The sequence below is a fragment of the Macadamia integrifolia genome, chromosome 2, assembly GCF_013358625.1.
Source record: "Macadamia integrifolia cultivar HAES 741 chromosome 2, SCU_Mint_v3, whole genome shotgun sequence".
NCBI classification, from domain to species: Eukaryota; Viridiplantae; Streptophyta; class Magnoliopsida; order Proteales; family Proteaceae; genus Macadamia; species Macadamia integrifolia.
Genome location: NC_056558.1, coordinates 18915155 through 18934208, shown reverse-complemented (window position 1 = coordinate 18934208; position 19054 = coordinate 18915155). Strand labels below are relative to the sequence as shown.

The 19054-nt window shown below is 39.0% G+C and overlaps 1 protein-coding gene across 1 annotated transcript; it reads right to left on the bottom strand.

The window, feature by feature from the left end:
- Window positions 1-9224: 9224 nt before the first annotated feature.
- Window positions 9225-17078, bottom strand: LOC122071888 (hexokinase-1-like). The gene is made up of 9 exons (XM_042636349.1): window positions 16116-17078; window positions 13718-13868; window positions 13459-13641; window positions 12412-12486; window positions 12151-12306; window positions 11740-11838; window positions 11509-11639; window positions 10209-10290; window positions 9225-9939 (listed from the first exon to the last, which is right to left on the bottom strand). Exons 1-9 carry the CDS (start codon window positions 16385-16387, stop codon window positions 9592-9594), a joined length of 1497 nt encoding a protein of 498 aa, XP_042492283.1. The 5' UTR covers window positions 16388-17078; the 3' UTR covers window positions 9225-9591.
- Between the last annotated feature and the right edge of the window lie 1976 nt (window positions 17079-19054).

The following is a 19054-nucleotide window of genomic DNA, read 5'->3' as shown; positions in this document are numbered from 1 at the left end:
TTACTTATGTTTGTAATAACAGAAAGTTATATGCCGTATATTGAGGTGTATCTTCTGCTGTTATTCGATGTGAGTGGTTTTTCAACTGAATCATACTAAGAGTGGTTAATGTAATAAGATTCTATGGCCACACCAATTTAAAAGACATCCTTATAATTAATGTAGCCCAAGTGGGAGATTGTTGGATTTCTGGGCTAAATTAATTATTCGGGTTGATTAAATTGGTGAGAGTCAAATTGCATGAATCGGTTCGGTCCACTCTCAAGTTTAGGGATATGCTGGCTCAACCCATTGTGGTTTAGGGTTTTGGGTGCGGGACAATATTATAAATACTAGGTTTTGGGTCCCTACAGCCATTATTCACTCTTCCCCACTTTACCACTAAAGTGAGAGAACCAAGGAGGTTTAAGGGGCTGTAGAAGATCCATAGCCAAGCCAAGAGAGAGAAAGTGGGAGTGACTAATACCAATCTTCTTCAACATACTTGGTGAAAGGTACAATTAGATCCTCTATAATTTTATGAGATTCGTAATCTTGTTTCTCTGTGTGGTTTCCTTAATAAGGTTTCAAACTCAAACCCATAGGGAGTTCTAACAGTAACATCAGTTTCAAAAGGAAAGCTTGCTGAACCTGTGAACGTTACCGATTGGTTCCTAGCTTTGAGTCGAAGGTAGCCCTTCCCCGAGCAATCAAACCCTTAGAGATTCTTGCCATAATACTATCCCTGTTGAGAAAAGTAAAAGCTGCAACTAAGGATAACTAAAGGTACCACCCAGGTCTGGTTCCAGAAGATTAAATCTCCCTGGATTGCTAATTATTGGACCTATTAAAGCATGCATATAGTAGGGCTTTGGAGTAGGAGCCTACACATGAAATCTCAAGTCCAGTAGGCCAAAGGTGAGGGATTTCTTCTTATCATTCTTCTGTTGGTTTCCCCCTCTTGCCATGGCTGAAACCTACAAGGTTGAAGACAACACTCCCTAACCCACGATTCTTGGTCCTTATGTTTATTCCTTGCATTTTCCAAATTACCCCCACTCTTTCCTTTTTAATACTTTAACTTTGTTTCCTAGTTTGTCAATTCTCAATAAATCTTATTTCCCTTCATGTCCCATCAGTTACCCTTTTAATAGTTCCTTTATTTACTAGTCTGCCACTCCATTAAAAATTCCATTTTAATTACAATTGTGTCATTCCATTTAATTATAAGTTTTCCATTACCTCTTGTTACTTGAGTACTTACCATTTGAATGGGGCCATTTAATTACCAAATGTTAGGGATATGCCCACACTCCTATAGTTGGTTTTGATGATAACAAATATATGAAGAGATATTTCACAATTTTTCTTCAAGTATTGTTTTGTAGAGACTTCATATCAAAGATCGAATTTGGTGAATGAAAGGAAGAAATGAAGATTGAAGTCATCAAATGAAGAGTATCAACAAGTTGGCATTAATGCTTGAAGAAAATATCATAAGAATTTAAGCTTCAAGATGTCAAGACATGAAGCTCAAAGACATGGAATTGTAAACAAGAAAAAAAGAAGATAAAGTGCTAAAGAGTGGAAGGTTCAAGTGAAGAAGAAGACCACTAAGATAGATTGGTCCTTCTTAATGTAATTTGAAATTTCCACATATATATGTGCATTCACCACATGCATGTGCATTGCATCATACTAGAATGACCATAGAGCATACCTTGACCAAGTATGGAGAGTCTCTAAGTGGTGAGGAACATATTAGGAAAAATGTGTTCTAGTGAAATTCTATGAAAACCACATTAACTTGACTTAAGGGTATTTTGGATAATCTTAGATTTAGTATCAAAAAATGAAGCCCTCATAGAAGTTGTAGAAAATCGAGTCACGATTCCAACACAATTGATTTCAGGTCAATCCGAGGTTGGACCAAAAAGTTATGATCAAAACACTGACAACTGGTCAGTATGACAGCATTTTATGAAAACAATCTGTTATGTTGGCGGTCGACCGGATGGAAGCGCCGGTTGATCGGAACTATCCGAGACCATAGATGGTCGACCAGTAAAAAGTTTTGATCGATCGGTGATTGCTGGAAATGCCCCAACGGCTATATTTTGCCTCAACGGCTCTTGGCGGTCGATCGGCTACTGATGGTGGTCGACCGGTGGACCCAGAATATGACCGTTTAAGTGAGATTTACTACCTAAAATGGTATCATAAGCTCACCTATAAATACTTCTAATGCTACTCATTAATTAACAATTAATCTCAACTTTGGAGAAACATTATTTTGAGCATTAGAAGTGAGAATTGGTCTACACCATCTCTTGAATTCAAGTTCTTTATTTTACATTCAAGAGAAATTCAAGACCATCTACAAAGCCTTCATCTACATCTTGGCATTTACATTACAAGCATCAAGAAGACTTCAAAAAGTACATTCATTCTATCATCATTGCATATTTCATTTCACTACACTGGAGGTAATTATCTTTTATTCCACTTCTCCATTTTCTATTTTACATTAAGTCTAGATTGTACTTAGGCTTGTGTAAGGACTTTCTCATCCTTAAGAGATTGTAAGGATCCTCTTATCCATACAAGAGTGTAAGGTGCCTCTCTACCTTAAAGGAGATTGTAAGGTGTCTCTCTACCTATAAAGGAGATTGTAAAGGTGTCTCTCTGCCTGTAGAGGGGATTTGTAAGGATACTCTAATCCGTGAAAAAAATTGTAAAGGTTTTCTTCCCTACTTATTATACTGAAAGGAAAAACTAGTGAAATACCTTACAAGATGATTCTTGTAGGGAGTGGATTAGACGCAGATTGAGTCGAACCACTATAAATCTTGTATTGTGTGATTATGCCTATTTTACTTATTCCGCATCGTTTATAATTTGCAATCACACTTGGGACTTGTACATCGAAAAGTATTAAAATTTCCACTAGTATAACCTATTCACCCCCCCTCTAGGTTATTTCACCAAATTGCTATTGCTTCTAATATTTGGCTTCTATTTACTTAAGTGGGCCCTCAACCATACTAGTTTAAATCACTTGGCCCCCCTAGCCCCGCTTTATTTGGTATCAGAGCAAATTTTCTGTCAACTCCTTTACTCCAATGGTTACTTACACCACCCCTCTCATTTGAACTGTGGACTCAGTTACAATAACAGAATGAAGAAACATTAAAGATGCTTAGAGCTTTCCAAGTAGAGTTGGTTGCTAGTAGGATAAAAATGGAAGCACAAGCTGTTACCCTTTAGGTTATTATCACAAGATTTGATGTTTTAGAGACACGTATTCTGAACTCCAGTGGACAACAAGATCACGTTATTTATGACATTGTGACGACACCTCGGGAACCATGCTCCCATCAACAGAATGAAGAAGCCTTGAAAGCTCTCCAAGCTAATCAAGAAGTGCTTAAAGCTTCCCATCTAGAGGCCATTACAGCAAGCATGGTTGCTGATGTTAAAGATGGACTACATAATCCGATGAAAGTTGCATCTGGAAAACTTATCGATGACCCGATCTCATTTGTGAAGCCCTGCCATCTGATTCCAATCAAAATCACATCAGTTGATGATGACCATCAGCAGATCATGATCGTTGATCGTGAGCTATGCTGGATCTTTACCCCATCAAAGCTGCTGATCGAGGATGTTGATCGAGTGTTACTGATTCTCTCCTTCTATAAAACTCGTCCACAAGTTTTTTTAAATATCAAGAGAATTGAAGTAGCCGCGTTACGATGGATTGACCCAAACCCGGTCCAAAACCCAGACCCAAAACCAAATCCAATTTTGGATCAAAGTTATTGATTTGGGTTCAATATTATTAGAATATTTTAGGATTTTATTTTATTTGAGAATATTTGTTATCTTTTGTTTTAGGTTATTTGGGGTAGCTATTAGGCAAGTAGAAATTTCCAATTAAGTTTTATTGTATTTCTATTTTATTAGACTTTAATTTAGGAAGCAATTAGGAGTTTCTCTATTTTAATCTTAAAGTTTTTATTGTGAATTAATATAAGTAAGGCAAGTAACACAAGGAATGAATCTGTTGATGAATGAAAGATGAATTGATTTGGGAAATCATCTTTGCATGGTTGTCTTCTCCTCCACCCCCCCTTCTTCCCTGTTATTCTTTTTCCCCTTCCTCTCTTTCTCTCCTTCCTCCATGCAAGACCTCCTTCCCCCTTTGTGCGATTTTCTCTCTCTTTATCTTCTCTTTCCTTCTCTTTCTTCATTTCTGGTTTATTCTCCCATCCTCAGTAACATCAATCTCAAAAGGAAAGCTTTCTAAACCTGTGAACTTTGCCAATTGGTTCCGAGCTTTGAGTCAAAACTCTGTCTGCTTTCCTGGTCGTCCAATCATGTGGTCTTTCTTGGTCGTCCAATCGATCGCGCTTCCCTGGTCGTCCAATCAATCGTGGTCGTGCTTTGTGGTCAATCATGTAGTATGTCAGGGGAAAGAAAAAATTCCTCGGGCAACTAAACCCTTAGAGATTCTTGCCATAATACCATCCCTATTGAGAGAAGTAAAAACGACAACTAAGGATAACTAAAGGTACTGTGTAATACCCTACTTCTTAAACCCGGTCTGATTACGCGGTTGACCCGGTTAAACCATGCAGGAACCGAACCAGAGGGAGTTAGAGCGGGCTCCTTATGGACTATGATGGCAAGGGTGACCTTAAACACCGGCTGGCCCGACAAGTCCGAGCCAGTGCCAGAAGAGACAGGAGTACCCAAGCCGTGTACATGCACCTACCATAAGGCCATGTACGGATAAAGCAGGTATTGTAGCCGTATATTAAGGTATATACGTATACTACATCGTATGCCAGGCGTGGGGTTCACGCCGAGGCCCGAACTCTGTCAAAAATCTCAAGTTTTGGCCTCAGGTGGGCGGACAGGTGGGTGCACCCACCCACCTAAGTGACCCATCCATGTGCACTATTCACTTATTTAGGAATTATATATATAGCATTTATGGTTTTCTTTTCTTTTCATTTTTGACACTCGAACGTTGGTGAGGATAGTAAAGAGGAGAGAGAAAAGAAAGGGAAGAAGAAAGGAAGAGAAGGAAGAGGAAGAAAAGAGGGGTTTCAGTGGCGCCGAAACTTGATCTTCCCATTCTGGCGTCGGAAGAGTGATCTTCAACTCTAGATCTACATTTGGAGGTAAGCAAAGTCGGGTTCCTTAAACATTCACCATACCCAAGCTTAAACCCTTGATTCGAGTAGGGTTTCTTGAGATCTTGTAAATCCCCTTTGAAATGATGAATCTAAGGTTTAATGGATAATTTATGTGTTGATCTTGAAGGATTTGAAGAGGTATTGACAAGGTGGAAGAAGCATTGTGGGTTTGAAGTGATTTGGAGGGTTTGAAGTTGTTCTTGAGCAAAGAAGGTAAGATGGTTTTGATCCCTTGAATCTAACCTAGATCTAGGTTAGAACCATCCTCTAAGACCTTGAAGGTGTGAAGAATGGGTTGGGAGAAGCCCCATTTGAATCCCCAAAGAATGGAGGAAGTTGGGAAGAAACAGTATCTTTCCCGCCAAGACCGGTGGGTGAAACTGGTGGGCCCCTACCCGCCTGTGGGCACCCACCTGAGAGGGCAGGGGCCTTCGGGCCCAACCGGTGGGCCAGACCGGCGGGCCCCTACCCGTCGGTCCAAACCGGTGGGTAGGACCGGTGGGCCAGACAGCCCACCTGTTTGACCCACCTGTGTGGCTCCGAAGGTGATCCTTATGTCTGATTGGACCCAAATCGGACGTGTGACCTTATTTTAACGTTCTAAACATGATTTTGTCATTGAATCTCGTTAGTTTTGATTCCAAATGGTGAAGTACTAACCCTGCTCAATTATGTTAGGTTCACCAAATCTTACCCGTTTCGCACCGGATCTCACCCGTACCGAACGGGAATCCTTGTACTCTACAGGTAAGTGGGGAGAGGACATTTGGCCTTGTTTGACATTCATTTAATTATATCTAGTCTAGTCATGCCATCATGAATATGCTATGTAGATTAGTCATTCCGCACATTGTTATGCATGTGTGCTATGTTTACTTTCTAAATGCCAATTGAATGAGATGATTATATGTTGAATGTGGACATCATGGTGCATAATGCATTGATAGACTAGATGCCGTAGTCGGCTTGGAAACGAGTGCATTGGTAGCCCGTTGTATGGGACGCGGTGGCACTATGCAATTGTACTATTATCATATAGGAGCATGCGGTATTAGGATTTTCACCATCCCGTGCTACGACCCTTCCCAATAGGGGTTGAGGTGTTGGGTTACCATTTGGGGGGAAGCAGTGGTCGCGGTTGTCGGGTCACTGTGGCGGTTAGACATAACGCCCGGCGGGTCAATAGGACAGTCGGCAACCCCGATGGTACATTCAAGAGGGCCGATCGTACTGCTTTTAAATTGCTGGAGTCAGCACCTTTAATTTCAGTCATTTACTTTTCTGTTGAGAGCCGGTGGACAGCATTGTCTTTACTTTTCCGAGTACTCACGGTGGGCCTTCTCCCACAGCTCTAAGGGCGTATCGCGGGATGGAGTTCGCGGCTCGTACCCGGAGTATATGCGCACTGTGGCTGTAGTAGCACTAAACCAAAGACTTAGTAATGTTGCTTAGGTGGATGTGATTTAAAATGTATTGCATGGCATGTAGTGCATATGATTGTGTTTTGATGTGTGGACTGCTGTGTGGTCCATCTTGTCACTTACTGAGCTAGTGAGCTCATCCCACGGGTACCCCCTTTTTAGATGATTTTGCAGGTCATACATCTGAGGAGCACGGGGTGGGTCCCACAGTCGAGTTTCCTGAAGAGGACTGGTGGACCCCTGAGGAGTTAGAGCACGGCACTGATTGCTCGTGTGAGAGTTGTGCTGTGGAACCGCAGTTCTGAGGCCGTGCTTAGCTCCACTTCGGAACTAAGCTCTACTATGTGATGCCGAGCTGGGCTCAAACCTTGATGCCGAGCTGAGCTCTAGGCTTTGTTGCCAAGCCGAGCTGTGTACTTTGATTATTTTGATGATTTCCTTTACATACTTGATATATGAATTGTACTTTTATTGTGTAAATATCATGCCTTCGGGCCCACTTGTATATAATTATTATATCACAATTCGGGTATCAAGTATTATGGGATTATTCACAGGTAAACCTTAGTCTTCCGCTGATCTGATGAGCTTATGTTAGTTGTGTGTATGCTGTGGTGGAATACAGTATCTGATGATCCTGACAGGTTTGGGTTAACCGGTGTTAACCCGGTCACTGGCCCGGTTCAGTGAGAACGGGGTGTGACATACTGCCTAGGTCTAATTCTAGAGGATTAAATCTCTCTGGGTTGCTAATTATTGGACCTATTAAAGCATGCATACGGTAGGGCTTTGGAATAGAAGCCTACACCTGAAATCTCAAATCCAACAGGCCAAAGGTGAGGGAGTTTTTCCTATCATTCTCCTGTTGGTTTCCGCCTCTTGCTATGGCTAAAACCTACAAAGTTGAAGACAACCCTCCCTAACCCACGATTCTTGATCCTTATGTTGATTCTTTGCATTTTTCCAAATTACCCCCACTCTTTCCTTTTTAATATACTTTGTCCCCTATTTTATCTTTGTTTCCTAATTTTTCAGTTCTCAATAAATTTTATTTCCCTTCATGTATCATCCGTTACCCTTTTAAGAGTCCCTTTATTTACTACCCTGCCACTCCATTAAAGGTTCTACTTTAATTACAGTTGTGCCATTCCATTTAATTATAAATTTGTCATTACCTCTTATTACTTGAATACTTACCATTGGGATTGCTTTACTAAAAAAACCATTGAGATTGAACCATTTAATTATCAAATTGCCACTGCTTATAGTATTTGACTTTTATTTATTTAAGTGGGCCCTCAGCCATACTTAGTTTAAATCACTTGCCCATGGCCCGCATTAATTACCAATAGGTTTTCTGGAGAGATGTGACTGGTTGCAGTTTTCTAAGTTGTGTACAAGGATGAGAAGGCCCAAAACCGACCCTTCTGGTGGGAGAAGGCTCAAATTGTCCCATTTTTTGCTCGGTATGGCGGCATTGTACTTGGTTTTTTATAGCCTTCAAGTTCCCTTAATTGTTAGAAATTGCTTGTGTTCAATGGGGATGACAGTCTTGTTGGACTCGATGGATCAGCAGTGGGTGATGAAGATGGGGATATCAGCAAACCCTTCTTTAGTTATGTTTACAAGGATACTTTTCACCGGAAGTTGGAAAATAATGATACCAGAATGCATCACTAATGACTTGGAAGGGCCATTCCAAGATGAAACTGGAAATTCTCCACTTGTAAAGCCATTTCGGCGCCACTATGATGGTTTAATAGGTTACACTTTGAGGCAAAGGAATAAGACAATGGGTATGTCTCTCGTTCAATGGTTTTATTGTGTGAAGAAAACGATTCAGAAACCCTCGTTCAGATCTCTCTCTCTCTCTCTCTCTCTCTCTCTCTCGTTCAGATTGAAGTTCAGCTCGAAGTTGCTGATCTAATTTGAACCTCTCATTCAGGAGAGTTCTTTCTCAATCTCTCTCGAAGTTCAGCTCAAAATTCCTAATCTGATCTGAAACGATTAAGAAACCCTTGTTCTGATCTTCAATCCCACTTGCTTCACAAACCCAAAAACATAAGGGGAGGGTATTTCGGATCTTTCTTAAAAGATAAAGGCTACATGGATAGTAGAATGTTTGTGTTAGTCTGAATGTCGTCACTTAACAGTGATAACCACGAACAATGGGACGAAAGTATGCATCTTGGAACTTCAAGGGGGGGGGGGGGGGGTGTTGATGGTTTTTGAAGTAGAAGGTAGATGATTGATATTTAAGTAACGTATAGGGGAGAGGAGTGCAATTTCCTCTAAATTAAAAATACACATTTATTTTTATTGACACAGAAAACAGACTACTCTGAAATTTAATCAACCATGGTCGGAAGAATATCAAGTTTTGAGAACCAAATAAACTGCCATGTGCCAAAAACCCTTTTAAGTTAATTGTGGCAAAACCCCTTCGCATGGTAATTAAGATAAAAAATGCTTTCCTTCTGACCACATTTATCTGATGAAGCCAAGCACAAAATGTGCACACAAAACAAGCAAGGCAAGGCAAGGCAAGGCAAGTAAAAGTTTATTCAACAACTCTAGAAAGGATCAGAAAGCAATAAAAAAAAAACCAGCCAAAGTCCCCTCTAGGAATCCTGCTTTGCTTCATTGAACCAGTGAAAATAATGAGCCAAGAGGTTGTCAAAGAACAGTTTATTCTCCAAAATTAGAAAATTAAAAATACACAGCATGTAACCCAACCCCAACCTCTCAGGGCTGGAAGACAAGAGGCAAGATGGCAAGCCAAAGTGAAAAAGTTCCAGTTCATGTAATCATACATTTAGTCTACCTCTCTCATTTGTCATAAATCCGCAAGGCCATAAATAGAGGATTCTGGAACTTTTCGTTTCTTTAAATCATAAGAGGCTCGAAACAATTGAATGGAAAGTGAGAAGAAATAAAAAGGTGATCTTTCCTTGTAAGTATATCTCAGTGGACTGAATTGACTATTCTCATGTCTCCTTGACCTCCAGGTACTGAGAATGAGAAGCTGCAAGAAGTGCAGCCCCAATGCCAGAGCCATCATTGGCATGCTCGATGAAAATAGAGTCCGAGACCTCCTCTCCCACCAACTCTTTGAGAGTGGTCCCAAGACACTGTCTGAATTCTTTGTAATGCTCAAACAGCCCACCATCCATTGCTATCACTGTTCTCTGCTTCTCTCCCTCCCTGACTGTATCTCTTCCCAGTTTCTTCAGGATACCCATGACTCCTGCAGCAGCAAGACGAGCCCCACGTGTCGAAACAATATTACATAGCTTGACAACAACTTTTCTTGTTTTCAGTGAGGTGTTAGAAATCTGAAATGGGAAAAAGGGAGACCAAGATTAAGAAACTCGTGCAGTCATTCAAGTGGATAAATTACGGTTTCAATCCCACTCTCATCATAATTTTCAAAATTGACAGCTTTCTTTTCAATTCTCAAAGTTGATTCCTGCAGTGTACAAAGTTCATCATGGTTGCATTCTAAAATGTTCAAATTATGGAAGGCATCTCCTCTTTTTTTTTTTTTTTTTTGGGGTGGGGGCAAGAATGAAGGAAAGAATAAGATACAAGGAGAACGCTATACCCCTAAGATATCCTTCAGTTTGTTCCCCACGACTCTCAGATCAGAGGATTGGTCGTGATGCATGGCAGACATTTCAGGTGTCCTGCACATTCCATAATCCAGAATGAAACTGTTTGCATTTGCACTCTCATAAAACAACTGACAAGCACCTGATGTAGAACAGCAATAGAAAAACTGAAGCACAATGAAAATTTTACATGGATACAAGAAAAAAATAAGTATGATATTTTAAGGAAGACAGTGCCTGAAGAACAGTGACGAATTAGACATGGGACAAGTGAAGTGAAACTGTAAAATAGATGGCAATTAAGTTGACAAAAGATAGCCAACTCATCATGCTGGATCACAAGTGTTATATTCACACCAACGGTTGGTTTATAATTGTCAGTGCCTGTTCTCTCTGGTTTACCATTGGTATTGGCTTGTCGCTAAAAGCTACAAAACTTCTGTTGCAAGATATCAAAGGCCAGACGTCCTGCATTGAGCAGGATTACAAGTGCATGCCATTAACTATATACAGATGCACTGATTAAAATTTAACACCCCAGGCATTTTTACTAAACAGTATAGCATCCACGGCATTGCACTTTTGGGTTTCTTGAAAGAGTACCAAACAGTGCACCGAGAAATCCCATCCATGCGCATAAGCAAAAAAAAAGAAGTGGGGGGGGGGGGGAGAGAGAGAGAGAGAGAGAAACAAGTAGCATTGCTAACCATTGATGCTAAGGAAACTACAGTCTCTGTTCAGATTGTAAGTCCACAAGCTCCATGCTCATAGGCAGCCGAATGGTGGAAAATCGACCTTATCAACAAAATGGTAATAAGCATCTCATACTCTCATACGCATAGTTGCCTAGGCATTGCCTAGGCGTCCAGGTGCCTTGGACACCTTGGCAGGGGCCTTGGTCGCCTTCCGTCTGGACCCCACCCAATGCCCTAGGTTGTCTAGACACCGTGAAACCTATGGGATACATGGGTTTACTTTTCTTGCGTGCCTCTTCACTGGCCCTTTGATAGAATATAACGAAAATGTCCCCTGTTAAGATGTCTACGACTCTTACTTCTAATAGTAACATAATTTCAAATGCCTTTGCCAGCATTTGATGAGTCAGTCCTCTTGCAACTCAGACATAGCAATTACATTCTCATATATGCAAGACCCAAGTCATAGTCAGGAATAACACTGGAACTACAATTAATACATACTTGTAGATAAAAAAAGTAATAAATAATGTATGCAACGCAAGGAAGAGCCATAATAGAGAAGGTTTTCATCGACTTCCCATAGCATGCTGCATACCTCAGTATGAATGGAATTTTAAGTTTTTCTGGAACAGTATCACCAAAAAAGGCAGCTTCTTCAGCCATCTTAAACAAGGCTCTGCGTACAATTTCTCCTAAATACATACCAGAAATTATCTTCTCAAAAATCTGCAGAAGATGAATGAAAAATTTCATCAAATGCACAGTAATAAACATTATTCTGTAAAAGACAAGACATGACACGAAACAACTGTGTAGACAAAACTACCTGTTCACCAGGGTTTAAACTATCAGCATCCAATGTGTGATCCAATTCTGTTAAAGGAAGATGTGATGACCGGAAGTTACCCCATTCCATATTGATAACCTACAGTATTGAAAGGACAATTGCTTTAACACACTTTTACAATCTGGGGTTCAAGCACAGAGTCTAGCTATCATGTTGCATTTCAACAATGAGGTTGCTCTTTGAGTCAAGGTGACTTATTTACATCTATAGACATCATTGATCATGTGCAATTGGTTTCAATTCTCAAGCAAACAGTTATCTTTATTGAATTTCTTTGAAACCAAGATAGAGGGGGAAGAGGAAGAAAGAAAGAAGGAAGACAGAAAAGGAACATAATATATTAAATATGAATAAATAGTAGTATATCTTAGTCAAAAGATAACCACGGACCATCTCTTCTGACTTGGGTACATCACCATGCCACTTGGGAATTGCAGGTACACGCTCAACATAAGCTGCATTTGTTCCAGTACCCAAGATGACAGCAGCAACGACATCATTGTCATAGTATCTTCCACCAGCTAATGTTCCTATTGTATCATTGACCTGTGTAGACAGAGCTAGTTAAGTACTATAAGAAATATAATAAGGGTCTGCAATCAAATTGATATCTAAAATAAGGCTAAAAGCCAGAAAGGCACTGAAACTAACCAGAGCTGTCACACACATATCAAGGCCTTGTCTTTCCATGGCTTTTGTCAATTCAGCAACTATATCTTGGCCAACCTAGTAATTACCAATCGAGAACAAAATCAAGAAAAAAAAGAAGGACGAACTTACTAGGCAATTACGCTGAATCAACAGAGAAATTCCAATGCCTTTTTGATACAATATATTTTGATAATATGCTTTCCAGTAGAAATACTTAATCAACAACTTAAGCATCAACTATACCACTGGTTCCACCGGGAAAAAAAAAAATACCACTGGTTGACCCTGAGGGCCATCTTTTGCATAAGTCATGGATAAGTTAACTGTCCATATTTGAATGGAGGTCTTATAGATAAATTACAATATCAGAACAAGGTTCAGGTGGTAAAGTCTCTACATGGTCAAGGAAAACCAAAAATTCCAGGAGGCCAGTTAGTTTCCATCCCCACACCTTCACCCTTTCTCTTTTAAAAAGTCAATTAGGATCTTTAGCTATGTGAAAAAACTTCTATTTCAATTTGGAGTCTCAAGTGACATTTTGTATCTAAAGTTCATGGGAGTAAAATTGGAAACAGACAACTATTGTGTATACCAAGATGCTACATCATCTATTACAAATCCTTTGAACAAAAATGCCGACTTAATAATCCTAATCTCAGCTGAAAGGAACATAGTAGATAATGAGTTTGCCACAACCCCATACTGTCACTGGTTTCTAGATTCTGGACAGCATGAAAGGTAATGAGAAGTACAACTGTAACATTGCTATAAGCAGATTGTAACATTTCCTGTTTCAGATATGGATTAAAGAAACCAATAAACTTTTCTAGACCTAGAAATAGATATCTACTTCATTAATATCCTAGACATGGAAAATCTTAAATAATGTATAGAGAAGCCATGGCAATCAGGAAAGAGTCAAATTAAAGAAAACAGAAATAACGATAATCAACTTCTTTAAAATTTAAACAATAGATACTGCTTCATTCATATAAAGAATTGGATCAAAATGAAAGAACATAAAAAGTCTGGGAAATCTGGATTTACCGCATCCTCAATAGAAAATCCTTTCGTCCACTTAATAAGGGTCCCCGAGGCAATTGATAATTGCCTCACAGGGAATGAGAAGGTAAAACCCAATTCCCTCTTCCTACCAGGAGAAAGTTGAAAGTCTTCACCTTCAGAAGCAACAAATTTTGCAAGTTCTTTTGCAATGAAGTCAAATAGGTCCTGAAATCACAATCAGTATGAAAAATTAAGAGACATCTGGTGTGACCTGAGTGAAGCCGTAGATGTAGTAACTTACATGCGAACTCCCAATCATCAAATGTGGAGGAATTGACACCTCAGCAAATTCTTGTTTAGCAACACGACCTTCCTTCCCTCCCAATTGTACTCGCAACACACGGAAGTTAGTTCCACCAAGATCCAAAGCATAAAATACACCTTTCTCATCCCTAAAGCAGGAAAACAAAATTAATTGACACATTCAACACTAATCATTTATCTATGACAAAAAAGAAGAAGAAGAAAGATACTGATTATTATGAAAAAAATACTCCTTAACAGAAAATAGCTATTGGATGTTATTATTGCATTTCTCTGTAGCTTCCTTCCTAGTAGTCAGAGACAGGCTGGCCCAATAACCACAAAGTTATATTAGCATGGCATAACATGGAAGATGCTATTTATGTAGCATTAAGAATGAAGATGCTATTTATGTAGCATTAAGAATGGAAAAGAAAACAATACTTTGATTGGTTCACAAGGGACCTGAACTAATGAACATACCAATGAAGTGTGACACTAAGAAATGCCATACCTACAAGATTACAGTCTATAGGCAGCTCATGAGGTTCAACTATGCCCTTAATAAGCTAGTACCTGAATCTATCCACGCCTTGAGCATAAGCCATGAGTTGCCACCTTCTTCAATTTACAACACTCCATAAACAGTACTCCCTGTCCCTGCTCATTAATTCCTAGAAAATTAATTGAAAACGCTACTCGCCAACTAAATCTCATAACTCCAATAATTAAAGCTAAAAAGTGTAACTCTACAAAAATTCGAATTTGTAACCCAGTTCATCAACCCAACAAGGGGCACCAACACCAGTTCATTTTCCAGCCAGCATCCAAAAAACCCCAAACCGATAAAATCAGAATATTGGCAGGAGATAAATACAAGACTGAGGTGATTAAACTTTAAAAATTGAGTCCGGACTAAATCAAAGTTTATTTCTTTATTTATTTTTTAAATTAATTTAAGGATGAAACAAGAGAGAGATAGGAAGGCAGGCTAGAGAAGAAATATGGTGATAAAATAGCTTTAAGACTTTGCGAAGAAGACCCTTTTACAATATTATCAAACCACCAAACTTGAATGATCCGAGACGGAGTATATCCTCCAAACTCCCCGGCCTTCAAAGCAAAAACCAACCATAAAGTTAACCATTCTTAGTTCTTCCAACCAGTCAAATGCAAAAACAGACCAGTTTCTAGTTATCATTTAAAAAAAAATAAAAATGTGCAGTGATCTTTCTTTACTAATCACTACTTTTGAATATGAGCCTATTAACTTATGAAGCCAGGGTCGATAGTTGACCTGATTCATGTCCAACAGGTAGCCAATAATCCCCCAAGGCTCCGTCCGGTTGCAAAGGAAATAAAGGAAAGGGAAGTAAAATTAAAAACACAATTGTTTGTTGCCATTACCTAACATGATTGCGTAACTAATTCTAAATGATGAAGTGTTTTTCATGGACATGGATTCATGTCCAACGGGTAGCAAATAACCCACTAAGGTTCCATGAGGTTGCAAAAGGAAATAAAGGGAAGGGAAGTGAAATTAATTAAAACTAAAATGGAAACTTACATTTTTACTTAACTAACTCCAAATCATTCTAAATACGGTTATTAAGTTTTAATTTAGTTTGCAATCAAATCCCCTAGATTTGAAAAGAAAAATAAAGATTACATATGAAAAGTATATCTACATAATATGGTATATTTGATATGGAAAAGGGTTCCCCACAATGCTTGTGTGGTGAGGAATCTGCACCCCATACCAATGGTATCATCCACGTGAGTCCCACATAGGTCAGAACAGTGGAGAGTGTCAATGTGGGGCACATATCATTATAGGAGAGGGCGCATGCTAGAATATGCACTCCCGTGTGCGCTTCCCTGGGTTTAGAATCATCTCATTCCTTGGTTGCCTAAAGTGAGGAATAAAAGGCGCAGAGGAAAGGGGTAAAAACAAGAAACTATTGTATATAGAACGCTCATCCGTATCACTTCTTGCAGAATACGAACATCAAACATAAATCACTACAATAAAAATAAAATTTTTATTATTATTGTAGTTTAACTAATCTAAGTAATTATTTACAATTTATCCAAAACTTTCAGAAATTCATGATCCTCCAATATAAAGGAAAGTATAAATCAAAAACTTCAGAAAAGTTATTGAAAACTTAAATTGAAAATTCTTGGCCACCAACAAATCAAGATTTATAATAATTGGATAAAGATGAAGAAATTGGCAATCAACAAATTCAAAACAGAAACCGATAGCGATACTACTAAATCCATAAATGAAAATAGTGGGAGACCATAAAATTAAAAGAAAAAGAAGAAGTGGTATTGGTAATTGCAGCAACAGGAATCGACGGATAAGAACAATTTATTGTATGAATACCAACCCAGAGGGGAGTTTGTCGACGAAGCTGAGGAGCATCTTGAGCTTGCTTCCTCCCTCAGAGGCAAGACCCGCATGCATCTCAACGGCCATGGCATCGGCGACTTGTTTGAGCTTGGCAATCGGCGTTTCAGACTTCTCCTCTACTTCTTTGAGTATGGCCATCACCCGAGCCCAGCGACTAGAGCTCTTCATGCGATGGCGAACGATGAGAGCCGCCGCAGCACAAACAGTCGCAGCGCATATGACCGCGACTCCAACCTCCTTCTTCCCCATTAATAAGAATCAAATTAGAATACAACAACACTGGGAAAATCTCTCAAACGCCCCAAATTTTATTCTTCTTCCTTCTAACAAAGCAGAAAACCAAACCAAACCAAACCCTAAATAGCTTGAAAATTGTGAAAATATCTTTGATCAGAAGCTCCAATCAGAAAGAGAGAGAGAGAGAGAGAGAGAGAGAGAGAGAGAGAGATACAGAAAAAGAGTTTCAGACATTCACAGATTGATTGATAATTATCCGAAAATGAAGGAAACAAAATGGAAAGTGATATTGAGAGAGAATTGAAGGTGATGAGTTGGGTTCTAGATTCTAAAGTTGTAAAAGGAGCTCAAAAAGTAGATTGACGATGACGATGACGATGACAATGGCGATATTGACGTTGTATCTCCAATAGAGTTGGAATTGGAGCCTGAGGAGGAGGAGGAGAGGAGATAGAAGTCTATAGATCAGGGGAAAAAAGAGGGTTTTTTCAGAGACGAAACAAAATTAGGAAAGGGACAGACCCAAAGATTTAAGATTTACAATTTACAAAGATGAAGATGAAGATGAAGATGAAGATGAAGACGAATATGAAGATGAGGTCAGGTGGGTATCTGGGACAGCTGAGAAGTGGATGGCTGTCGTCCAGATAGAGAAACCGACGCCCACATCCCAATCCTAGTCTCTCAAATTCACAACTATTTTGAGTCCGAAATAAAGAATCAGATGACAGGTTTTCCAACATATGTAAGGATTTTTGCCAATTTGGCATTAGAGATTCTAACCCCAACACGTGGTAATCTTTTATTATTAACCTTTTCTTCTTTCTTTTTTTCGAGTAAAATTTTTAACTCACAACCCGGTAAGACCGATTCCCGAGGATTCCACTCTCTCGGTTTATGTTAAAGATTCCACGGACCACGTTGGCGTATCCTTACCTTACTCACGTGCGGCTGGGGTGTTAGGAGTTAGGACCAAGTAGAGGTGCAGTACGTTGGGTTGGCTCGGGTCGGGTTGGGTTTCTTAAAATCCAAATTCAATCTTAGGTCTTTTAACCCATGTCCGACCCAATCTTATCGGGTTTATGCCAACTCAACCAGTCTAATTGATCCTATTAGGGCCGGGTCGGGTCGGGTCGGGTTAGATTAGGTTGAATTGGGTTGGATTGGATTGAGTTGAACTTGGTTTCTACAATAATTGAATTAACCTTGATTGACCTATTTTTATTATTCATATTTTATGCATTATTATAGAAAAATGAAATATCAATAGTAGCCTAAATTCTAATATAAAAAATCAGTGTTAAATTTTGGGCCGAGTTGGGTGGGATTGGGCTGGGTTGAGGTCTCAACCCTTCTACAACCCAATCTTGACCCAAGGTTGGGGTTTTTCAACCCTAATCCGCCCTCAGGGTTAGAAAACTTGGCCCAAGTCCTGTTCGGGTTCAGGGCGTGTTAGGGCTAACCTTTCACCACTAGGACCAATGGTGTATCAATCAATTGGTTTAGTCCGATTTTGAAACCAAATCGATAAAGAAAATTTTTGTTTCGTCTGGTTTCTTTTAAAATTTTAGCTATCAATTTGTAATTCAACTACTATAGGGTTTGAACCAGTTTGGTTTCAAACTTATGTGTGTATATATATGTAAGGAAATTCCTAGGAAAATCGTTTGTTGTTTTCAATTTCTTAGTGGGTTATTACTGGTTTGATTTTGGTTTCTTATTGGTTTTGGGCTTGTTTGTAATTTACGATCATGGCATTTGGTTAGTCCATTCAGTTTCAATTTCTATTAGTTCCATAAAATCATAACTCCAAACTAACGATATTGGTCCATATATATAAAGAAAAGGGAGAAGTTTTTCTTCACCATACAGTGAATATCATCACCACATGATCTGTTTTTATCAGGTTAAGTTTTGGTCGATCCATTTCAGTGCCCAATCTATTTCAAATCCTATCAATTTGTAAAAATTGAGACCAATCTGGCCCGGTAAGAGTTTAATTCGATTGAATCTAGATTGAAACAGTATGGTCCAACCAAAAGGGATGACATTTGAAACCTTACTCTCCAATAAAAAAAAGAAAAAGAAGCGAGCCTTGCTGATACAGATGGGCGTGTGGAAAATTGATAGATCATATATAATCCTCATGTGAATCACATGCAAGTATTGGCTCAATCAGAATAATATGGCAAAACAAAGCATGAAAATATCTTAAAAGAATACCCAAAAATAAATGGGAGATGGGACTTTACAAATTGGTGGATGGACATGTACAAGTAGAGGTAGGGGTGTCAATCGTTTGGTTCAATTCAGTTTTGATCTTGTTGACTCAAATTTTATGTAAGAATGGATGAATGTGAAACCAAACCAGTAAGAGAAGACTTGGTTTTGATCTAGTTGGATTCAAATTTTTAGTAGTTTTTTTCTTATTGGTTTGTTACTGGTTTGGATCCATTTTGGGTACGGTTTACCCATGTGTATATACATAATTATATAAAAAAAATAATAATAATAATAAAAACTATTTTTTTTAATGATTTTTCAGGATGGTATCAGTTTTTATTATTTTTTTCACTCCAGTCTCTTATGTAGTCGGAGTAATTTTCAATCGGTCAGGTTTGGTTTTCAGTTATTTACATAATATCCCAAATTTGAAGTCAATTCAATGAGCTTCGATCC